Raw genomic sequence first — 19,690 nt, forward strand, 5'->3', positions numbered from 1 at the left:
TTTTCAGGCCGTTTCCACTCTAAACACTGTGCTTTGCAATATAAGTCAGTGTCTCTTGCTATAGAGTGTCTCTTGCTGTGGAGTGTCTCTTGCTGTGGAGTGTCTCTTGCTGTGGAGTGTCTCTGGCTCTGGAGCGTCTCTTGCTCTGGAGTGTCTCTTGCTCTGGAGCGTCTCTCACTATGGAGCGTCTCTTGCTGTGGAGCATCTCTTTCTCTGGAGTGTCTCTCGCTGTGGAGTGTCTCTTGCTGTGGAGTGTCTCTTGCTGTAGAGTGTCTCTTGCTGTAGAGCATATCTTGCTGTGGAGCGTCTCTTGCTGTGGAGTGTCTCTTGCTGTGGAGTGTCTCTTGCTGTGGAGTGTCTTTGGCTCTGGAGTGTCTCTTGCTATGGAGTGCCTCTTGCTCTGGAGTGTCTCTTGCTGTGGAGTGTCTCTGGCTCTGGAGCGTCTCTTGCTCTGGAGTGTCTCTTGCTGTGGAGTGTCTTTGGCTCTGGAGTGTCTCTGGCTCTGGAGCGTCTCTTGCTGTGGAGTGTCTCTGGCTCTGGAGCGTCTCTTGCTCTGGAGCGTCTCTTGCTGTGGAGCGTCTCTCGCTGTGGAGCGTCTCTTGCTGTGGAGTGTCTCTGGCTCTGTAGCGTCTCTTGCTGTGGAGTGTCTCTTGCTGTGGAGTGTCTCTGGCTCTGTAGCGTCTCTTGCTGTGGAGTGTCTCTTGCTGTGGAGTGTCTCTTGCTGTGGAGTGTCTATGGCTCTGTAGCGTCTCTTGCTGTGGAGTGTCTCTCGCTGTGGAGCGTCTCTTGCTGTGGAGCATCTCTTGCTATGGAGTGTCTCTGGCTCTGGAGCGTCTCTTGCTGTGGAGTGTCTCTGGCTTTGGAGCGTCTCTTGCTCTGGAGTGTCTCTCGCTGTGGAGCGTCTCTTGCTGTGGAGTGTCTCTTGCTGTGGAGCGTCTCTTGCTGTGGAGTGTCTCTTGCTCTGGAGCGTCTCTCGCTGTGGAGCGTCTCTTGCTGTGGAGTGTCACTTGCTCTGGAGCGTGGCGTCTCTTGCTATGGAGTGTCTCTTGCTGTGGAGTGTCTCTTGCTGTGGAGTGTCTCTTGCTGTGGAGTGTCTCTTGCTGTGGAGCGTCTCTGGCTCTGGAGCGTCTCTCGCTGTGGAGCGTCTCTTGCTGTGGAGTGTCTCTTGCTGTGGAGTGTCTCGTGCTCTGGAGCGTCTCTTGCTGTGGAGTGTCTCTTGCTGTGGAGTGTCTCGTGCTCTGGAGCGTCTCTTGCTGTGGAGTGTCTCTGGCTTTGGAGCATCTCTTGCTCTGGTGCGTGACGTCTCTTGCTGTAAAGGGTCTCTGGCTCTGGAGCATCTCTTGCTGTGGAGCGTCTCTGGCTCTGGAGCATCTCTTGCTGTGGAGCGTCTCTGGCTCTGGAGCGTCTCTGGCTCTGGAGCGTCTCTCGCTGTGGAGCGTCTCTTGCTGTGGAGTGTCTCTTGCTGTGGAGCGTCTCTCGCTGTGGAGCATCTCTTGCTGTGGAGCGTCTCTTGCTGTGGAGTGTCTCGTGCTCTGGAGCGTCACTTGCTGTGGAGTGTCTCTGGCTTTGAAGCATCTCTTGCTCTGGTGCGTGATGTCTCTTGCTGTAAAGGGTCTCTGGCTCTGGAGCATCTCTTGCTCTGGAGTGTCTCTGGCTCTGGAGCGTCTCTTGCTCTGGAGCGTCTCTTGCTATGGAGCGTCTCTCGCTGTGGAGCGTCTCTCGCTGTGGAGTGTCTCTTGCTGTGGAGCGTCTCTTGCTGTGGAGTGTCTCGTGCTCTGGAGCGTCTCTTGCTGTGGAGCGTCTCTCGCTGTGGAGCGTCTCTTGCTGTGGAGTGTCTCTTGCTGTGGAGTGTCTCTGGCTGTGGAGTGTCTCTGGCTGTGGAGTGTCTCTGGCTCTGGAGCGTCTCTTGCTGTGGAGTGTCTCTGGCTCTGGAGCGACTCTTGCTGTGGAGCATCTCTCGCTGTGGAGCGTCTCTTGCTGTGGAGTGTCTCTTGCTGTGGAGTGTCTCTGGCTGTGGAGTGTCTCTTGCTCTGGAGTGTCTCTTGCTCTGGAGCGTCTCTCGCTGTGGAGCGTCTCTTGCTCTGGAGCGTCTCTCGCTGTGGAGCGTCTCTCGCTCTGGAGTGTCTCTGGCTCTGTAGCGTCTCTTGCTCTGGAGTGTCTCTTGCTGTGGAGTGTCTCTTGCTCTGGAGTGTCTCTTGCTCTGGAGTGTCTCTTGCTGTGGAGTGTCTCTGGCTCTGTAGTGTCTCTTGCTGTGGAGTGTCTCTTGCTGTGGAGTGTCTCTGGCTCTGTAGCGTCTCTTGCTGTGGAGTGTCTCTTGCTGTGGAGTGCCTCTTGCTGTGGAGTCTCTATGGCTCTGTAGCGTCTCTTGCTGTGGAGTGTCTCTCGCTGTGGAGCGTCTCTTGCTGTGGAGCATCTCTTGCTATGGAGTGTCTCTGGCTCTGGAGCGTCTCTTGCTGTGGAGTGTCTCTGGCTTTGGAGCGTCTCTTGCTCTGGAGTGTCTCTCGCTGTGGAGCGTCTCTTGCTGTGGAGTGTCTCTTGCTGTGGAGCGTCTCTTGCTGTGGAGTGTCTCTTGCTCTGGAGCGTCTCTCGCTGTGGAGCGTCTCTTGCTCTGGAGTGTCTCTTGCTCTGGAGCGTGACGTCTCTTGCTATGGAGTGTCTCTTGCTGTGGAGTGTCTCTTGCTGTGGAGTGTCTCTTGCTGTGGAGCGTCTCTGGCTCTGGAGCGTCTCTCACTGTGGAGCGTCTCTTGCTGTGGAGTGTCTCGTGCTCTGGAGCGTCACTTGCTGTGGAGTGTCTCTGGCTTTGAAGCATCTCTTGCTCTGGTGCGTGATGTCTCTTGCTGTAAAGGGTCTCTGGCTCTGGAGCGTCTCTTGCTCTGGAGCGTCTCTTGCTATGGAGCGTCTCTCGCTGTGGAGCGTCTCTCGCTGTGGAGTGTCTCTTGCTGTGGAGCGTCTCTTGCTGTGGAGCGTCTCTCGCTGTGGAGTGTCTCTTGCTGTGGAGCGTCTCTTGCTGTGGAGTGTCTCGTGCTCTGCAGCGTCTCTTGCTGTGGAGTGTCTCTGGCTCTGGAATGTCTCTCGCTGTGGAGCGTCTCTCGCTGTGGAGTGTCTCTGGCTCTGGAGCGTCTCTGGCTCTGGAGCGTCTCTCGCTGTGGAGCGTCTCTTGCTGTGGAGCCTCTCTTGCTGTGGAGTGTCTCGTGCTCTGCAGCGTCTCTTGCTGTGGAGTGTCTCTGGCTCTGGAGCGTCTCTTGCTATGGAGCGTCTCTTGCTGTGGAGTGTCTCTGGCTCTGGAGCGTCTCTTGCTGTGGAGTGTCTCTGGCTCTGGAGCGTCTCTTGCTGTGGAGTGTCTCTGGCTCTGGAGCGTCTCTCGCTGTGGAGCGTCTCTTGCTGTGGAGCGTCTCTTGCTGTGGAGTGTCTCTTGCTCTGGAGTGTCTCTGGCTCTGGAGCGTCTCTTGCTCTGGAGCGTCTCTTGCTATGGAGCGTCTCTCGCTGTGGAGCGTCTCTTGCTGTGGAGTGTCTCTTGCTGTGGAGCGTCTCTTGCTGTGGAGCGTCTCTCGCTGTGGAGTGTCTCTTGCTGTGGAGCGTCTCTTGCTGTGGAGTGTCTCGTGCTCTGCAGCGTCTCTTGCTGTGGAGTGTCTCTGGCTCTGGAGTGTCTCTCGCTGTGGAGCGTCTCTCGCTGTGGAGTGTCTCTGGCTCTGGAGCGTCTCTCGCTGTGGAGCGTCTCTTGCTGTGGAGTGTCTCTTGCTGTGGAGTGTCTCGTGCTCTGGAGCGTCTCTTGCTGTGGAGTGTCTCTTGCTGTGGAGTGTCTCGTGCTCTGGAGCGTCTCTTGCTGTGGAGTGTCTCTGGCTTTGGAGCATCTCTTGCTCTGGTGCGTGACGTCTCTTGCTGTAAAGGGTCTCTGGCTCTGGAGCATCTCTTGCTGTGGAGCGTCTCTGGCTCTGGAGCATCTCTTGCTGTGGAGCGTCTCTGGCTCTGGAGCGTCTCTGGCTCTGGAGCGTCTCTCACTGTGGAGCGTCTCTTGCTGTGTAGTGTCTCTTGCTGTGGAGTGTCTCGTGCTCTGGAGCGTCACTTGCTGTGGAGTGTCTCTGGCTTTGAAGCATCTCTTGCTCTGGTGCGTGATGTCTCTTGCTGTAAAGGGTCTCTGGCTCTGGAGCATCTCTTGCTCTGGAGTGTCTCTGGCTCTGGAGTGTCTCTCGCTGTGGAGCGTCTCTCGCTGTGGAGTGTCTCTGGCTCTGGAGCGTCTCTGGCTCTGGAGCGTCTCTCGCTGTGGAGCGTCTCTGGCTCTGGAGCGTCTCTCGCTGTGGAGTGTCTCTTGCTGTGGAGCGTCTCTTGCTGTGGAGCGTCTCTCGCTGTGGAGTGTCTCTTGCTGTGGAGCGTCTCTTGCTGTGGAGTGTCTCGTGCTCTGCAGCGTCTCTTGCTGTGGAGTGTCTCTCGCTGTGGAGCGTCTCTCGCTGTGGAGTGTCTCTGGCTCTGGAGCGTCTCTGGCTCTGGAGCGTCTCTGGCTCTGGAGCGTCTCTCGCTGTGGAGCCTCTCTTGCTGTGGAGTGTCTCGTGCTCTGCAGCGTCTCTTGCTGTGGAGTGTCTCTGGCTCTGGAGCGTCTCTTGCTATGGAGCGTCTCTTGCTGTGGAGTGTCTCTGGCTCTGGAGCGTCTCTTGCTGTGGAGTGTCTCTGGCTCTGGAGCGTCTCTCGCTGTGGAGCGTCTCTTGCTGTGGAGCGTCTCTTGCTGTGGAGTGTCTCTTGCTCTGGAGTGTCTCTGGCTCTGGAGCGTCTCTTGCTCTGGAGCGTCTCTGGCTCTGGAGCGTCTCTGGCTCTGGAGCGTCTCTCGCTGTGGACCCTCTCTTGCTGTGGAGTGTCTCGTGCTCTGCAGCGTCTCTTGCTGTGGAGTGTCTCTGGCTCTGGAGCGTCTCTTGCTATGGAGCGTCTCTTGCTGTGGAGTGTCTCTGGCTCTGGAGCGTCTCTTGCTGTGGAGTGTCTCTGGCTCTGGAGCGTCTCTCGCTGTGGAGCGTCTCTTGCTGTGGAGTGTCTCTTGCTGTGGAGTGTCTCTTGCTGTGGAGTGTCTCGTGCTCTGGAGCGTCACTTGCTGTGGAGTGTCTCTGGCTTTGGAGCATCTCTTCCTCTGGTGCGTGACGTCTCTTGCTGTAAAGGGTCTCTGGCTCTGGAGCGTCTCTTGCTCTGGAGCGTCTCTTGCTATGGAGCGTCTCTCGCTGTGGAGCATCTCTTGCTGTGGATTATCTCTTGCTGTGGATCGTCTCTTGCTCTGGAGTGTCTTTGGCTCTGGAGCGTCTCTCGCTGTGGAGCATCTCTTGCTGTGGAGCGTCTCTTGCTCTGGAGCGTCTCTTGCTGTGGAGTGTCTCTTGCTGTGGAGTGTCTCTCGCTGTGGAGCGTCTCTTGCTGTGGAGCGTCTCTTGCTGTGGAGTGTCTCGTGCTCTGGAGCGTCTCTCGCTGTGGAGCGTCTCTTGCTGTGGAGCGTCTCTTGCTGTGGAGTGTCTCGTGCTCTGGAGCGTCTCTTGCTGTGGAGTGTCTCTGGCTTTGGAGCATCTCTTGCTGTGGAGTGTCTCTGGCTCTGGAGCGTCTCTTGCTCTGGAGCGTCTCTCACTATGGAGCGTCTCTTGCTGTGGAGCGTCTCTTTCTCTGGAGCGTCTCTCGCTCTGGAGTGTCTCTTGCTGTGGAGTGTCTCTTGCTGTGGTGTGTCTCTTGCTGTGGAGTGTCTCTGGCTATGGAGCGTCTCTGGCTGTGTAGTGTCTCTGTCTGTGGACCATCTCTTGCTCTGGATCATCCCATCTTCTGGACCGTCCCTTGCTCTGGAGGAGTGTCTCTTGCTCTGGATTATCCCTTACTTTGGAGCACTCCTTGCTCTGTAGAGTCTCTTGTTCTGGACTGTCCCTTGCTCTGGAACGTCCCTTGCTCAGGAATGTCATTTGGTCTGGAACACCACTTGCTCTGGAGTGTCTCTTGCTCTGGAACGTCTCTTGCTCTGGAACGTTTCATGCTCTGGAATGTCTCTTGCTCTGGAGTGTCACTTGCTCTGGAGCATCTCTTGCTCTGGAATGTCTCTTGCTCTGGAACTCCACGTGCTCTGGAGCGTCTCTTGCTCTGGAACGCCACTTGCTCTGGAGTGTATCTTGCTCTGGAACGTCTCTTGCTCTGGAACATCTCTTGCTCTGGAATGTCCCTTGCGGTGGAGCATCCCTTGCTCTGGAACGTCACTTGCTCTGGAGTGTCTCTTGCTCTGGAGTGTCTCTTGCTCTGGAACGTCTCTTGCTCTGGAGCATCTCTTGCTCTGGATTGTCTCTTGCTCTGGAACTTCTCTTGCTCTGGAGCATCTCTTGCTCTGGAACGTCTCTTGCTCTGGAGCATCTCTTGCTCTGGAACATCTCTTACTCTGGAACGTCTCTTGCTCTGGAATGTCTCTTGCTCTGGAGCGTCTCTTGCTCTGGAGCATCTCTTGCTCTGGAACGTCTCTTGCTCTGGAGCATCTCTTGCTCTGGAGCATCTCTTGCTCTGGAATGTCTCTTGCTCTGGAGCATCTCTTGCTCTGGAACATCTCTTGCTCTGGAACGTCTTTTGCTCTGGAATGTCTCTTGCTCTGGAACGTCTCTTGCTCTGGAGCATCTCTTGCTCTGGAACATCTCTTGCTCTGGAACGTCTTTTGCTCTGGAATGTCTCTTGCTCTGGAATGTCTCTTGCTCTGGAACGTCTCTTGCTCTGGAGCGTCTCTTGCTCTGGAACGTCTCTTGTTCTGGAGTGTCTCTTGCTCTGGAGCATCTCTTGCTCTGGAACATCTCTTGCTCTGGAGCATCTCTTGCTCTGGAGCATCTCTTGCTCTGGAACGTCTCTTGCTCTGGAGCGTCTCTTGCTCTGGAACGTCTCTTGTTCTGGAGTGTCTCTTGCTCTGGAGCATCTCTTGCTCTGGAACATCTCTTGCTCTGGAGCATCTCTTGCTCTGGAGCATCTCTTGCTCTGGAACGTCTCTTGCTCTGGAGTGTCTCTTGCTCTGGAATGTCTCTTGCTCTGGAGTGTCTCTTGCTCTGGAACGTCCCTTGCTCTGGAGCACTTCTTGCTGTGGAGCGTCCCTTGCTCTAAACACCATTGACACCCTATAATTGTTAATGGGCACCATGTAACACTACATTTCCCCCATGGAGGCGCAGCAGGGGAACGTAACACTTACTGCCGGGTTCCTGCAGCTGATGGCTTGGGGTTTCAGCACCAAGACAAGCAAATTAGGGGATCCTTCTGAGATGATTTGTCGTAGGGGCTGCACAATCCCGCTAATATCTTGATATGCTGGATTTGGTCTTTCCAGGGTAAATTCAGCTTGTTTATTAGAACATTTCCTTTGGGAATATTTCTTTTCCTTTTCTTCACATATCAGATGATGATCAGGAATGTTTCTCCAACTCTGTGTGGACCAAGCAGATGACACTGACCTCATTACCCTGGAAGGTACGGTCCGCCATACGTCCCCCGGAGTAGAGGCACAGACTGGTGACCAGAAGATGCCGAAAATTCACGTTAAGGAAAACTAATAGGTGCGGTTCTGGTCAGGAGAAAACATACAGCGGAGGGGCCCGGACATGCGGGGCCAAAGCCCACCGTGCTGCTTCTCTCACTGCTCAAACTCTCACAGCTGCTTTTGGACGCTGTGTACTTGTGCAGCACCAACCCACTGTCCAGATGGTACAGCATACTGGATGGGATTTCTAGAAACGCCATGACCACTATGGATCCATAGACACCCGCGGCTCACCCGCGGAGACGGACATACGGCGCGTCTCTCCAGACTGCAGCATGTCAATTTCTCTTGTGGAGACACATACGGTCTCTAGATCACCAAGGGATCAAAAGCAAATCTACCATTAATCTAACCACTGCCCTAGCCCACCACCACCAGGAATGTAACCATACAGCCCTTCACTACCACAGACCACCAGGAATATAGCCGAAACCTTCTTCAATGATATAAATATAAATCCATGTGTTACCCAAGATCTCTAGGAATGTAACCATAAACCTATACTACCAGGGATGTAAAGCATAAAGCCCATTTACTACCCTTGACCACCAGAGACGTAAACCATAGACCCCTTTATTACCCTAGAGCACAAGGAATGTAATCATAAACTCCTTCACTGCCCTAGACCACCAGGGATATAAACATTAAACCATTTTACTATTCTATACCACCAGGGATTTAAACCATAGACCCCTTTACTACCCTAGACCACCAGGGATATAAACAATAAACCCTTTTACTACCCTAGACCACCAGGGATTTAAACCATAGACCCCTTTACTACCCTAGACCACCAGGGATATAAACAATAAACCCTTTTACTATTCTATACCACCAGGGATTTAAACCATAGACCCCTTTACTACCCTAGACCACCAGGGATATAAACAATAAACCCTTTTACTACCCTAGACCACCAGGGATTTAAACCACAAGTTGTTCGTGTTTTCACCCCCGATTCAGGTCACCCAGACAGAAAGCTCTTTGTAAGCAGCTCTCCATTCTGCCTCATAAATGGGGGGCTCCACTAGAGACCCCTGGGCTCTATGATATCTATATGCCATGAACTGGCTTATAAAGGTCACTGGACGGGAACCTATATGACCGCCGCCTGCAGAACCCCCAGTGTAATAAAGGGATCATCCCTATTTAAAGGGGACCTCTCGTAAAAGACCCCATTGTACAGAAGTGAAGGAAGCGTTCTGCCAGAAATCCTGACGTGTGCACGTAGCCTTAAAGTGGTCCGTCCTGCCATGGCCGTGTGTAATAGAAGCCATGAGACTCTGCGGGGGGCGGTGGATTCTGTATTTTTAAACTTGGAGCTCCGGACTGGAATGTGTGATGGAGTCAGCGGCGAAGATTAGATAAACATGGAAAAACGCTGGCAGGCCATGTCCCCTTCGCCGCGGCCCGTTCTGCGCCCAGCCAGGGATTCCTATCCCGTGTGTAATGCGCTGCCTTTTATATACCGAGGTGAGGCGAATTGTTTTATCGTCTGATGCGGCCTCATTCCTAATATCCGGGGACGTGACCACACACCTCGCCTTTCCCAAATTTGGAGACATTTTTTTTTTAGCGCTTCTATTTCATACTCCCCTATAATGGACCCATACGGGCGGTGTTAGGGGTGTAGTTATAGGGGGTGAGGCGGCTGTCCAGGTCCTGGTGCCCAAAAAAATCAAAAAAATCCCAAAGGCCGATCTATACTTGGCATAAATTGCAAAAAAAAAAGCAACAAAAAATGTGCAGAACTCAAAAAGTAAGAAAAAATCCACAACCCGGAAACTTTTTATTAATAAAAATGAAAGAAAAAAAAAATCACTTTTTATTGTCACATAATTATTATTACTATTTTAGCATACAGTGAATTATGTAAAATTTAGATGAGCCAAAGCCTTTTATACAAATACTTACAGAAATATAATATGCAAATTGCCTCTCCTGAGAAAAAGAGGACTTAACTCTATAGCGCCACCTGTTGGAAGTAGCGATCAAAAATTGTAATAAACCTCTGTATTTGCGATGGATACTCGGAGAATGTTCAAGAGCTCCTGGATTTACCACGCACAGAGGGAAATATAGAGAATAAAGACAAGGAGGAATCATATATAAGATATAGTGGATACATAGTGGTTGTGATATATTTTCACCAAGAGAAAACACATCTGATTCGCGTTTCGCATCGCGCTTCATCAGAGGGCCCTTTAAAATACAAAGACCAGAGTATAAAAAAATACATTTTTTGGGATGCAATTGTAGCAAACCCTCAGCTGAGACAAGTATTAGGTCTGTAGAATCTGGACCAAAACACACACACACAAAAAAAAAATTGATCCAGAGCCCATGTTGTTATAAGTACAATGCATAGGTGTGCAATTACACAGCGGCCATTTATCCAAGATAAATACAAAATGAGAAAATTCTCTCTAGTAAGTAAATAAATAATAATAGTAAGTATAAATTTTATAGGGGACATAGATAAAATTGTTTTGATTAAAAAAAAAATGTCAAAGTCATCCCACCACGACAAGGTGTAACCCAATCGGGACACTAGGACACCTCATAATATTGTAAAATAGAAAATAATGAAAGGGAGGAATAATGAATGATACATTTTAATACGCGTTTCGCCACAAGCTTCATCAGGGGCCTGATCGCAATACACAAATCAGGGTAAAAATACATTTTTTGGATACAATTGTAACAAACCCTCAAGCTGAGACAAGTATTAGGTCTGTAGTCTGTCGATGGAAATCATACAATATACTGATAATTAACTGAGCATCCTGGGTCCCACTCCTGAGACCCCCAATAATGTGGGCTTAGACTGGGTTAAGCATCATATTTACTTTTTTAGCACCTACAGAAGGAAAGAAAATAGCCGAAAGTCGATATCTGATATTGTAGCTGCCTCCAGTAGGTGGCGCTAGAGAGACAGCTTGTTTTCAGAGCTAATCTGCATACCTTTTCTCCCAGGAAGCATTGCACGGCCCAGTCTCCCCAAGAAGAAACAGTAATCACTAAGGAATAGGCAACCATGAAATTGGTAGAATGGGGGTCACTTTGTATGGGAAGAACCCTCACTGGGACGATGAAGGGGGGGGTCCTGGACCCCAGAACAAAATCACCATACAATATATTGCGGTAATAGGGCCGGTGGGCCCGCGATGGCCACCACTGTGACGATTGAACATGAAATTATGTGTGAATGTCATCCATGATTATGTCATAGGACAGACATGATGGTCTCATATATACAGGGGGGCTGGGTATCCGCAAACTATGTGCGACCCTCGCCCCCCCGCTGACTCCCTGGTGCTGGGAGGAATGTCCAGTTATGTCTGCTATGTGGTCGGGACCCCCAAGTATGGCCTCACCTTGTCATCATGTGGGATACACAGGAGCCCTGCATGAAAATAGCAGCCAGCAGGGAGACATTTAAAGGGCCAGTGACGCTGTTTTTTGACTTTGGCGGTCTTTTCCGGTATATTTATAAACTTCTGTAACTTTTTAATACAGTTTGGCCCCGGTTCTTCACTTGTGGGGTTTTTAAGTCTCATTTCTTTTTATGTCTTTGGTATTGTTTTTTTTTTCTTTTGTGCCTTATTCTTCTAAATGGTGCACAGGATTTATGAATTTTTTGTATAAAGTGAAAAATCATCTTTATTTCAACTTTAACTTTTTTTTGTGTGTGACTTTTTAACGCAAAAAAGTCAGACACTTTGCAAAATGTCACAAAACAATTGCTGGCGCACGTGAAATCTCTCCCATGACGGTGGAGAACGTTAGTGCGAAAAACTTTGCAACTTTTGGAAAAAGTTTCAAATAATGAATTGGACAAAAACTTCTGGAAAGCGGAAACTGCGGCTCACAATGTGGAACTAAGAAACGGAAACAGAAAAAAAAGCGCAAATGAAAAGATGAATGTGGCAGAAATGAAAAATGGACAAAAATGGGGCAAAAGCAATGATGATCAGCCCCTTTGTAACAATTCCTTGCCGTTTTCACTGTCCATGCTTGCTGTCAGTGAATGCGGACACTCTGGTTTCCATTCAGACGCTGCGATCCTGCACTTCTCTAGTTCAGCGCTCAGCTGTGTTCACGTGGTGTTTTATGCCACAGGTCAGTGGCTCTGGGGAGCTTCCCATGGGGCCGTTGACTTCTATGAGGCATCTCTACTCTGGTCCCAGTTTCCATCTGGAAACGTTCTGTCTATAGTAAATGCTGTAGAGGACTTTGCAGGTTACTTTTTGGCAGTGGCGGGTGCACTGGGATCTGCTCCTGGGGCAATGCCGGAGAATCGTCATATCGGGGTATATCAGCCCTAATGTGATCCCAGGTCATCGATCCGCTCCGCATCCTGCCCTAGAATAGAACAAACCACAGCAGGTGTAAAAGGGAAAGAGAGAACACCGACACCTGATGGTTGGAGGCGGTACTGCAGCTTTCAGGAGTTTTTTTTTGAGAGAATTGAAAACTAAATAACTTACACATAAGTCTGAGCTAAAAACAAAAAACAAAAACAGGAGGAACAGGAGAAGTTACAGCGCCCCCATAGGAGAGGAAGGTACAGCGCCCCCATAGGAGAGGAAGGTGCAGCGCCCCCATAGGAGAGGAAGGTGCAGCGCCCCCATAGGAGAGGAAGGTGCAGCGCCCCCATAGGGGAGGAAGGTACAGCGCCCCCATAGGAGAGGAAGGTACAGCGCCCCCATAGGACAGGAAGGTGCAGCGCCCCCATAGGAGAGGAAGGTGCAGCGCCCCCATAGGGGAGGAAGGTGCAGCGCCCCCATAGGAGAGTAATGTACAGCGCCCCCATAGGAGAGGAAGGTGCAGCGCCCCCATAGGAGAGTAATGTACAGCGCCCCCATAGGAGAGGAATTTACAGAGCCCCCATAGGAGAGTAATGTACAGCGCCCCCATAGGAGAGGAAGGTACAGCGCCCCCATAGGAGAGGAAGGTGCAGCGCCCCCATAGGAGAGGAAGGTGCAGCGCCCCCATAGGAGAGTAATGTACAGCGCCCCCATAGGAGAGGAATTTACAGAGCCCCCATAGGAGAGTAATGTACAGCGCCCCCATAGGAGAGGAATTTACAGCGCCCCCATAGGAGAGGAAGGTGCAGCGCCCCCATAGGAGAGGAAGGTACAGCGCCCCCATAGGGGAGGAAGGTACAGCGCCCCCATAGGAGAGGAAGGTACAGCGCCCCCATAGGAGAGGAAGGTACAGCGCCCCCATAGGAGAGGAAGGTACAGCGCCCCCATAGGAGAGTAATGTACAGCGCCCCCATAGGAGAGGAATTTACAGAGCCCCCATAGGAGAGTAATGTACAGCGCCCCCATAGGAGAGGAATTTACAGCGCCCCCATAGGAGAGGAAGGTGCAGCGCCCCCATAGGAGAGGAAGGTACAGCGCCCCCATAGGAGAGGAAGGTACAGCGCCCCCATAGGGGAGGAAGGTACAGCGCCCCCATAGGAGAGGAAGGTACAGCGCCCCCATAGGAGAGGAAGGTACAGCGCCCCCATAGGAGAGGAAGGTACAGCGCCCCCATAGGAGAGTAATGTACAGCGCCCCCATAGGAGAGGAAGGTACAGCGCCCCCATAGGGGAGGAAGGTACAGCGCCCCCATAGGGGAGGAAGGTACAGCGCCCCCATAGGAGAGGAAGGTGCAGCGCCCCCATAGGAGAGTAATGTACAGAGCCCCCATAGGAGAGTAATGTACAGCGCCCCATAGGAGAGGAATGTACAGCGCCCCCATAGGAGAGGAATGTACAGCGCCCCCATAGGAGAGGAAGGTACAGAGCCCCCATAGGAGAGTAATGTACAGAGCCCCCATAGGAGAGGAAGGTACAGCGCCCCCATAGGAGAGGAAGGTACAGCACCCCCATAGGAGAGGAAGGTACAGCGCCCCCATAGGAGAGTAATGTACAGCGCCCCCATAGGAGAGGAAGGTGCAGCGCCCCCATAGGAGAGGAAGGTGCAGCGCCCCCATAGGAGAGGAAGGTGCAGCGCCCCCATAGGAGAGGAAGGTGCAGCGCCCCCATAGGAGAGGAAGGTGCAGCGCCCCCATAGGAGAGGAAGGTGCAGCGCCCCCATAGGAGAGGAAGGTGCAGCGCCCCCATAGGAGAGGAAGGTCCAGCGCCCCCACAGGAGAGGAAGCTGCAGCGGGCAGCGCAGGTTCTCAGCAGCGCAGGTACTGGGCAGCACAGGTTCTCAGCAGCGCAGGTACTGGGCAGCGCAGGTTCTCGGCAGTGCAGGTACTGGGCAGCGCAGGTTCTCAGCAGTGCAGGTACTGGGCAGCGCAGGTTCTCAGCAGCGCAGGTACTGGGCAGTGCAGGTTCTCGGCAGCGCAGGTACTGGGCAGCACAGGTTCTCGGCAGTGCAGGTACTGGGCAGCGCAGGTTCTCAGCAGTGCAGGTACTGGGCAGTGCAGGTTCTCAGCAGCGCAGGTACTGGGCAGCACAGGTTCTCAGCAGCGCAGGTACTGGGCAGCACAGGTTCTCAGCAGCGCAGGTACTGGGCAGCGCAGGTTCTCGGCAGTGCAGGTACTGGGCAGCGCAGGTTCTCACCAGTGCAGGTACTGGGCAGCGCAGGTTCTCAGCAGCGCAGGTACTGGGCAGCACAGGTTCTCGGCAGTGCAGGTACTGGGCAGCGCAGGTTCTCAGCAGTGCAGGTACTGGGCAGCGCAGGTTCTCAGCAGTGCAGGTACTGGGCAGCGCAGGTTCTCGGCAGTGCAGGTCCTGGGCAGCGCAGGTTCTCAGCAGTGCAGGTCCTTGGCAGCGCAGGTACTGGGCAGCGCAGGTTCTCGGCAGTGCAGGTACTGGGCAGCGCAAGTTCTCGGCAGGCCAGGTTCTTGGTAGCGCAGGTACTAGGCAGCGCAGGTTCTCGGCAGTGCAGGTACTGGGCAGCGCAGGTTCTGGGCAGTGCAGGTCCTGGCCAGCGCAGGTTCTCAGCAGTGCAGGTTCTCGGCAGCGCAGGTACTGGTCAGTGCAGGTTCTCAGCAGTGCAGGTACTGGGCAGCGCAGGTTCTCAGCAGTGCAGGTCCTGGGCAGCGCAGGTTCTCAGCAGTGCAGGTTCTCGGCAGCGCAGGTACTGGGCAGCACAGGTTCTCTGCAGTGCAGGTACTGGGCAGCGCAAGTTCTCAGCAGTGCAGGTACTGGGCAGTGCAGGTTCTCGGCAGTGCAGGTCCTGGGCAGCGCAGGTTCTCAGCAGTGCAGGTACTGGGCAGCGCAGGTTCTCGGCAGTGCAGGTCCTGGGCAGCGCAGGTTCTCAGCAGTGCAGGTTCTTGGCAGCGCAGGTACTGGGCAGCGCAGGTTCTCAGCAGTGGAGATACTGGGCAGCGCAGGTTCTCGGCATTGCAGGTGCTGGACAGCGAAGGTTCTTAGCAGCGCAGGTACTGGGCAGCGCAGGTTCTCGGCAGTGCAGGTTCTCAACAGTGCAGGTACTGGCAGCTCAGGTTCTCAGCAGTGCAGGTACTGGGCAGCGCAGGTTCTCAGCAGTGCAGGTTCTCGGCAGCACAGGTTCTCTGCAGTGAAGGTACTGGGCAGTGCAGGTTCATGGCAGTGCAGGTTCTTGGCAGCGCAGGTTCTTGGCAGTGCAGGTACTGGGCAGCGCAGGTACTGGGCAGTGCAGATTCTTGGCAGCGCAGGTCGTCAGCAGCGCAGGTACTGGGCAGCGCAGGTTCTCAGCAGCGCAGATTCTTGGCAGCACAGGTCCTCAGCAGCGCATCGTTGTGTGGTGAATCGGTTGGCCGGCCTCCATTATAGTCACCGGTCGCTTTGTGTAAATGAACATTGAGGCTTTGATGGATTCATTGCTTGTAGATTACAATAATTCTGTTCCTGAAAACCTCAATGTGCAGAGAACGTCCGCTGACTGATCTGGGAAAGAACACCTGCAGTGTAAAGCATGGGGGACACGTATGAGCAGATCCGGCTGTGAGCTCCGCTGCTTACTGATAAAACCCCAATGGCTTCTTGCCATTGACCCCGATGTTATTTCGGATGAGTCAGGACATTATACAGTAATATGGAGACCGGGGGGCTGACAATCCTCCGCAGCCGCCCCATCCCCCCCTTGTTGCTGATCACGGATTGCAGTACCGCTCCGGACCCCCAATCTCTTGATTACAGACGTTTATGTTACATGATTTTCTTGATTCGGGAGGACGAGTAATCAGCGGGATCGGATGTTACCGCGGGGCTCCGGTCACTGAGCCGTACGGCAGGTCTACGAGTCCGGGGGATTGTAGGCTTTTTATCCATTTATGGCCCTGGGGATAATCCTAACGATATGCCCGTACATTACTGGATGAAAAGATTGATTTAACCCCTAAAATGATCAATCCAATTTAATCGTTACAATGAATTCCCACCATCGAACATTATAGCGTTTTTTGTCTTATAGGAATAGGTTGAAAATTCAATAAATTCATCATATATATTTATAGGAGGAAATCACTTTTTTTTTCCAATACAGAGCTGTAATTTTCCAGTAAAGAGATGTCACTTGGTCAGAAGTGCATGAAATTCTGCCTGCAGCCACCACTAGAGGGAGCCGAAGAGCGTTCTATATACTGTGATGTATTGATCTCAATGCAGAGCTCCCTCTAGTGGTGACTGCAGGCAGAGAGTTTTATTGTTTATCTCGGTGCAAGGAATTTGGGGTTCGAAAAAGGCCCAGGATGGGGGACATTATACCTGGAAGGGGCAAAGGATGGGGGACATTATACCTGGAAGGGGAACAGGATGGGGGACATTATACCTGGAAGGGGCAAAGGATGTGGGACATTATACCTGGAAGGAGAACAGGATGGGGGACATTATACCTGGAAGGGGCAAAGGATGGGGGACATTATACCTGGAAGAGGAACAGGATGGGGGACATTATACCTGGAAGGGGCAAAGGATGGAGGACATTATGCCTGGAAGGGGCAAAGGATGGGGGACAAAGGATGGGGGACATTATGCCTGGAAGGGGCAAAGGATGGGGGACATTATACCTGGAAGGGGAACAGGATGGGGGACATTATACCTGGAAGGGGAAAAGAATGGGGACATTATACCTGGAAGGGGAACAGGATGGGGGACATTATACCTGGAAGGGGCAAAGGATGGGGGACATTATACCTGGAAGGGGCAAAGGATGGGGGACATTATACCTGGAAGAGGAACAGGATGGGGGACATTATACCTGGAAGGGGCAAAGGATGGGGGACATTATACCTGGAAGAGGCAAAGGATGGGGGACATTATACCTGGAAGGGGAACAGGATGGGGAACATTATAACTGGAAGGGGAACAGGATGGGGGACATTATAACTGGAAGGGGAACAGGATGGGGGACATTATACCTGGAAGGGGCAAAGGATGGGGGACATTATACCTGGAAGGGGAACAGGATGGGGGACATTATACCTGGAAGGGGCAAAGGATGGGGGACATTATACCTGGAAGAGGAACAGGATGGAGGACATTATACCTGGAAGGGGCAAAGGATGGGGGACATTATACCTGGAAGAGGCAAAGGATGGGGGACATTATACCTGGAAGGGGAACAGGATGGGGGACATTATAACTGGAAGGGGAACAGGATGGGGGACATTATACCTGGAAGGGGCAAAGGATGGGGGACATTATACCTGGAAGGGGCAAAGGATGGGGGACATTATACCTGGAAGGGGCAAAGGATGGGGGATATTATACCTGGAAGGGGAACAGGATGGGGGACATTATACCTGGAAGGGGTACAGAATGGGGACATTATTACATAATGGGGAACATTATACCAGGTTCGGGATCCAAGTTGGGTGACATTTTTATAGCATAGGGTCCAAGATGGGAGCATTATTACTGGAAGGGGCCAATATGGGAACATTATCATTGGCCCAGGATGGGGGACATTATTACTGGAAGGGGTCTAGAATGGGGAAGATTATTACAGGAAACAGCCAGGATGAGGGACATTATTACATGTCTTTATAGGATCTAGAACGCTACAAGGTCACATACATCTGACCAATCTTGAGATCTTGAAAATGGTGAAAATATTAATTTTCTATTTTGTTTCCTCTTTAATTTCTATGGGGTTTTCATCTTTCCTTTTTTTTTTGGTTTTCGGAAGAAGGGGAGAAAAGAAAAACAGCTTTTTTTTAAAATTCTTCTGCTGATACAATTGTATCCAGTAACCTATAAGCTGCACAGATCTGGTTCGCTACAATGTATCAGTCTGCAGTCTGGGGCTGTTTCGCTGATAGTGTAGAAAAGTTAGGATTGTTTCACCTTTCATCAGGACCAGGGTAAGATACAGGTTATAGTTTAACGTTTCCATTCACTGACAGCAAGCGGTATTTTTTTTTTTTACAGTATATTTCATAGTTGTGGCGTATATTGTATTGCTGGAGCCTGGTGTGTGGATAGTGGACCGGGCTGCGATCATCGGAGAATAGACGATGAAGCGATCGTTGCTATTTTAATGATACAAGCTATAATAAACCCAAATCTGCGGTGAGTCAGCGCTTCCCACTCGTATGGAGACATGTAAAATGAAAACCATCCGCACGCGAGCCGCCGCTTCATACATGAGCTCATCCACATTCTTACATAAGAGCGCGGCTGCCGCCGGGGGTCTCGTACATTCGATCCTGATGTCTCTCAGCGAGCGAATCACGGAAAATTCATCACTTTCTTCTTTTTACCCCTGGGACCTGGGGAGGGGGGTTAAAGGTTAAAGAAAACAATAAAATCTGGGTCTGGAAAATCAGCCCTTTGGGAACGTGCGCAGAAATCCTCGATGAACCTCAAAATAAGCCCTGTCCAAAAATTAGGGGGCGGAAAAAAAAGACAAAAGTCAGGTGTGGACGTATCAAATGTGCCACCGAGGCAGCAGCACAGGGGCCCCTGAAGATAAGGGGGTCACTGTCTCTTTAAAAGAAACTTCCTGCTATCTTTAAGATTCCTGGAAGGCGAAGAGCTAATCTCACAACTACTACCCATAGGGGGCGCTCTGTAGAACGGACATATTCTGTGCTTGTAGGACCCGTCCGCGGCTTGTGGTGGGCCTCGACCGTAGTGTTATAGCATTGGGGACAGCCACAGTCTCACCTGCAGGAATCAGAAAACTTCAGCTGTGAAACTGCAGCTTCAAACATGCAACACATGGCTTTCAGTGATTGCTGGGAGTTGTAGTCTTGAGATGAAATAAAAAGTTTGTCTGGGACTTTGTTTATATATTTTTCCGACTTTTTTTTTTGCCCAATTTTTGTTTTTTTTTTGTCCTTTTTCCATTCTTCTACTTTCTACTTCTGGATTTCTCTTTTTTTTGTTCGTCGTTGTAGGCGATGATTGGGGTTTTGTGAAGTCATTGGACGTGGTATATCTCGATTTTTCCAAAGCGTTTGATACCGTGCCGCACAAGAGGTTGGTACACAAAATGAGAATGCTTGGTCTGGGGGAAATTGTGTGTAAATGGGTTAGTAACTGGCTTAGTGATAGAAAGCAGAGGGTGGTTATAAATGGTATAGTCTCTAACTGGGTCGCTGTGACCAGTGGGGTACCGCAGGGGTCAGTATTGGGACCTGTTCTCTTCAACATATTCATTAATGATCTGGTAGAAGGTTTACACAGTAAAATATCGATATTTGCAGATGATACAAAACTATGTAAAGCAGTTAATACAAGAGAAGATAGTATTCTGCTACAGATGGATCTGGATAAGTTGGAAACTTGGGCTGAAAGGTGGCAGATGAGGTTTAACAATGATAAATGTAAGGTTATACACATGGGAAGAAGGAATCAATGTCACCATTACACACTGAACGGGAAACCACTGGGTAAATCTGACAGGGAGAAGGACTTGGGGATCCTAGTTAATGATAAACTTACCTGGAGCAGCCAGTGCCAGGCAGCAGCTGCCAAGGCAAACAGGATCATGGGGTGCATTAAAAGAGGTCTGGATACATATGATGAGAGCATTATACTGCCTCTGTACAAATCCCTAGTTAGACCGCACATGGAGTACTGTGTCCAGTTTTGGGCACCGGTGCTCAGGAAGGATATAATGGAACTAGAGAGAGTACAAAGGAGGGCAACAAAATTAATAAAGGGGATGGGAGAACTACAATACCCAGATAGATTAGCGAAATTAGGATTATTTAGTCTAGAAAAAAGACGACTGAGAGGCGATCTAA

General features: G+C 51.4%; 1 protein-coding gene across 1 annotated transcript; it reads right to left on the reverse strand.

Moving 5' to 3' along the window:
- Positions 1-2,419: 2,419 nt before the first annotated feature.
- Positions 2,420-5,770, reverse strand: LOC138637651 (trichohyalin-like). Its single transcript, XM_069726486.1, has 2 exons — positions 3,536-5,770; positions 2,420-3,466 (listed from the first exon to the last, which is right to left on the reverse strand). The coding sequence occupies exons 1-2, from the start codon at positions 5,768-5,770 to the stop codon at positions 2,420-2,422; spliced, it is 3,282 nt and encodes a 1,093-aa protein (XP_069582587.1).
- Between the last annotated feature and the right edge of the window lie 13,920 nt (positions 5,771-19,690).

The sequence above is a fragment of the Ranitomeya imitator genome, chromosome 5, assembly GCF_032444005.1.
Source record: "Ranitomeya imitator isolate aRanImi1 chromosome 5, aRanImi1.pri, whole genome shotgun sequence".
Taxonomy (NCBI): domain Eukaryota; kingdom Metazoa; phylum Chordata; class Amphibia; order Anura; family Dendrobatidae; genus Ranitomeya; species Ranitomeya imitator.

What these genes read in the sequence shown, in the direction of transcription:
- LOC138637651 (XM_069726486.1), bottom strand. Translation starts at nt 5,770, where the DNA reads ATGATCCAGAGCAAGAGATGGTCCACAGACAGAGACACTACACAGCCA. An exon ending in ACAGCGAGAGACGCTCCACA is followed by an intron (nt 3,467 to 3,535) that starts GCAAGAGACGCT and finishes GACGCTCCATAG; the next exon opens with CAAGAGACGCTCCAGAGCAA.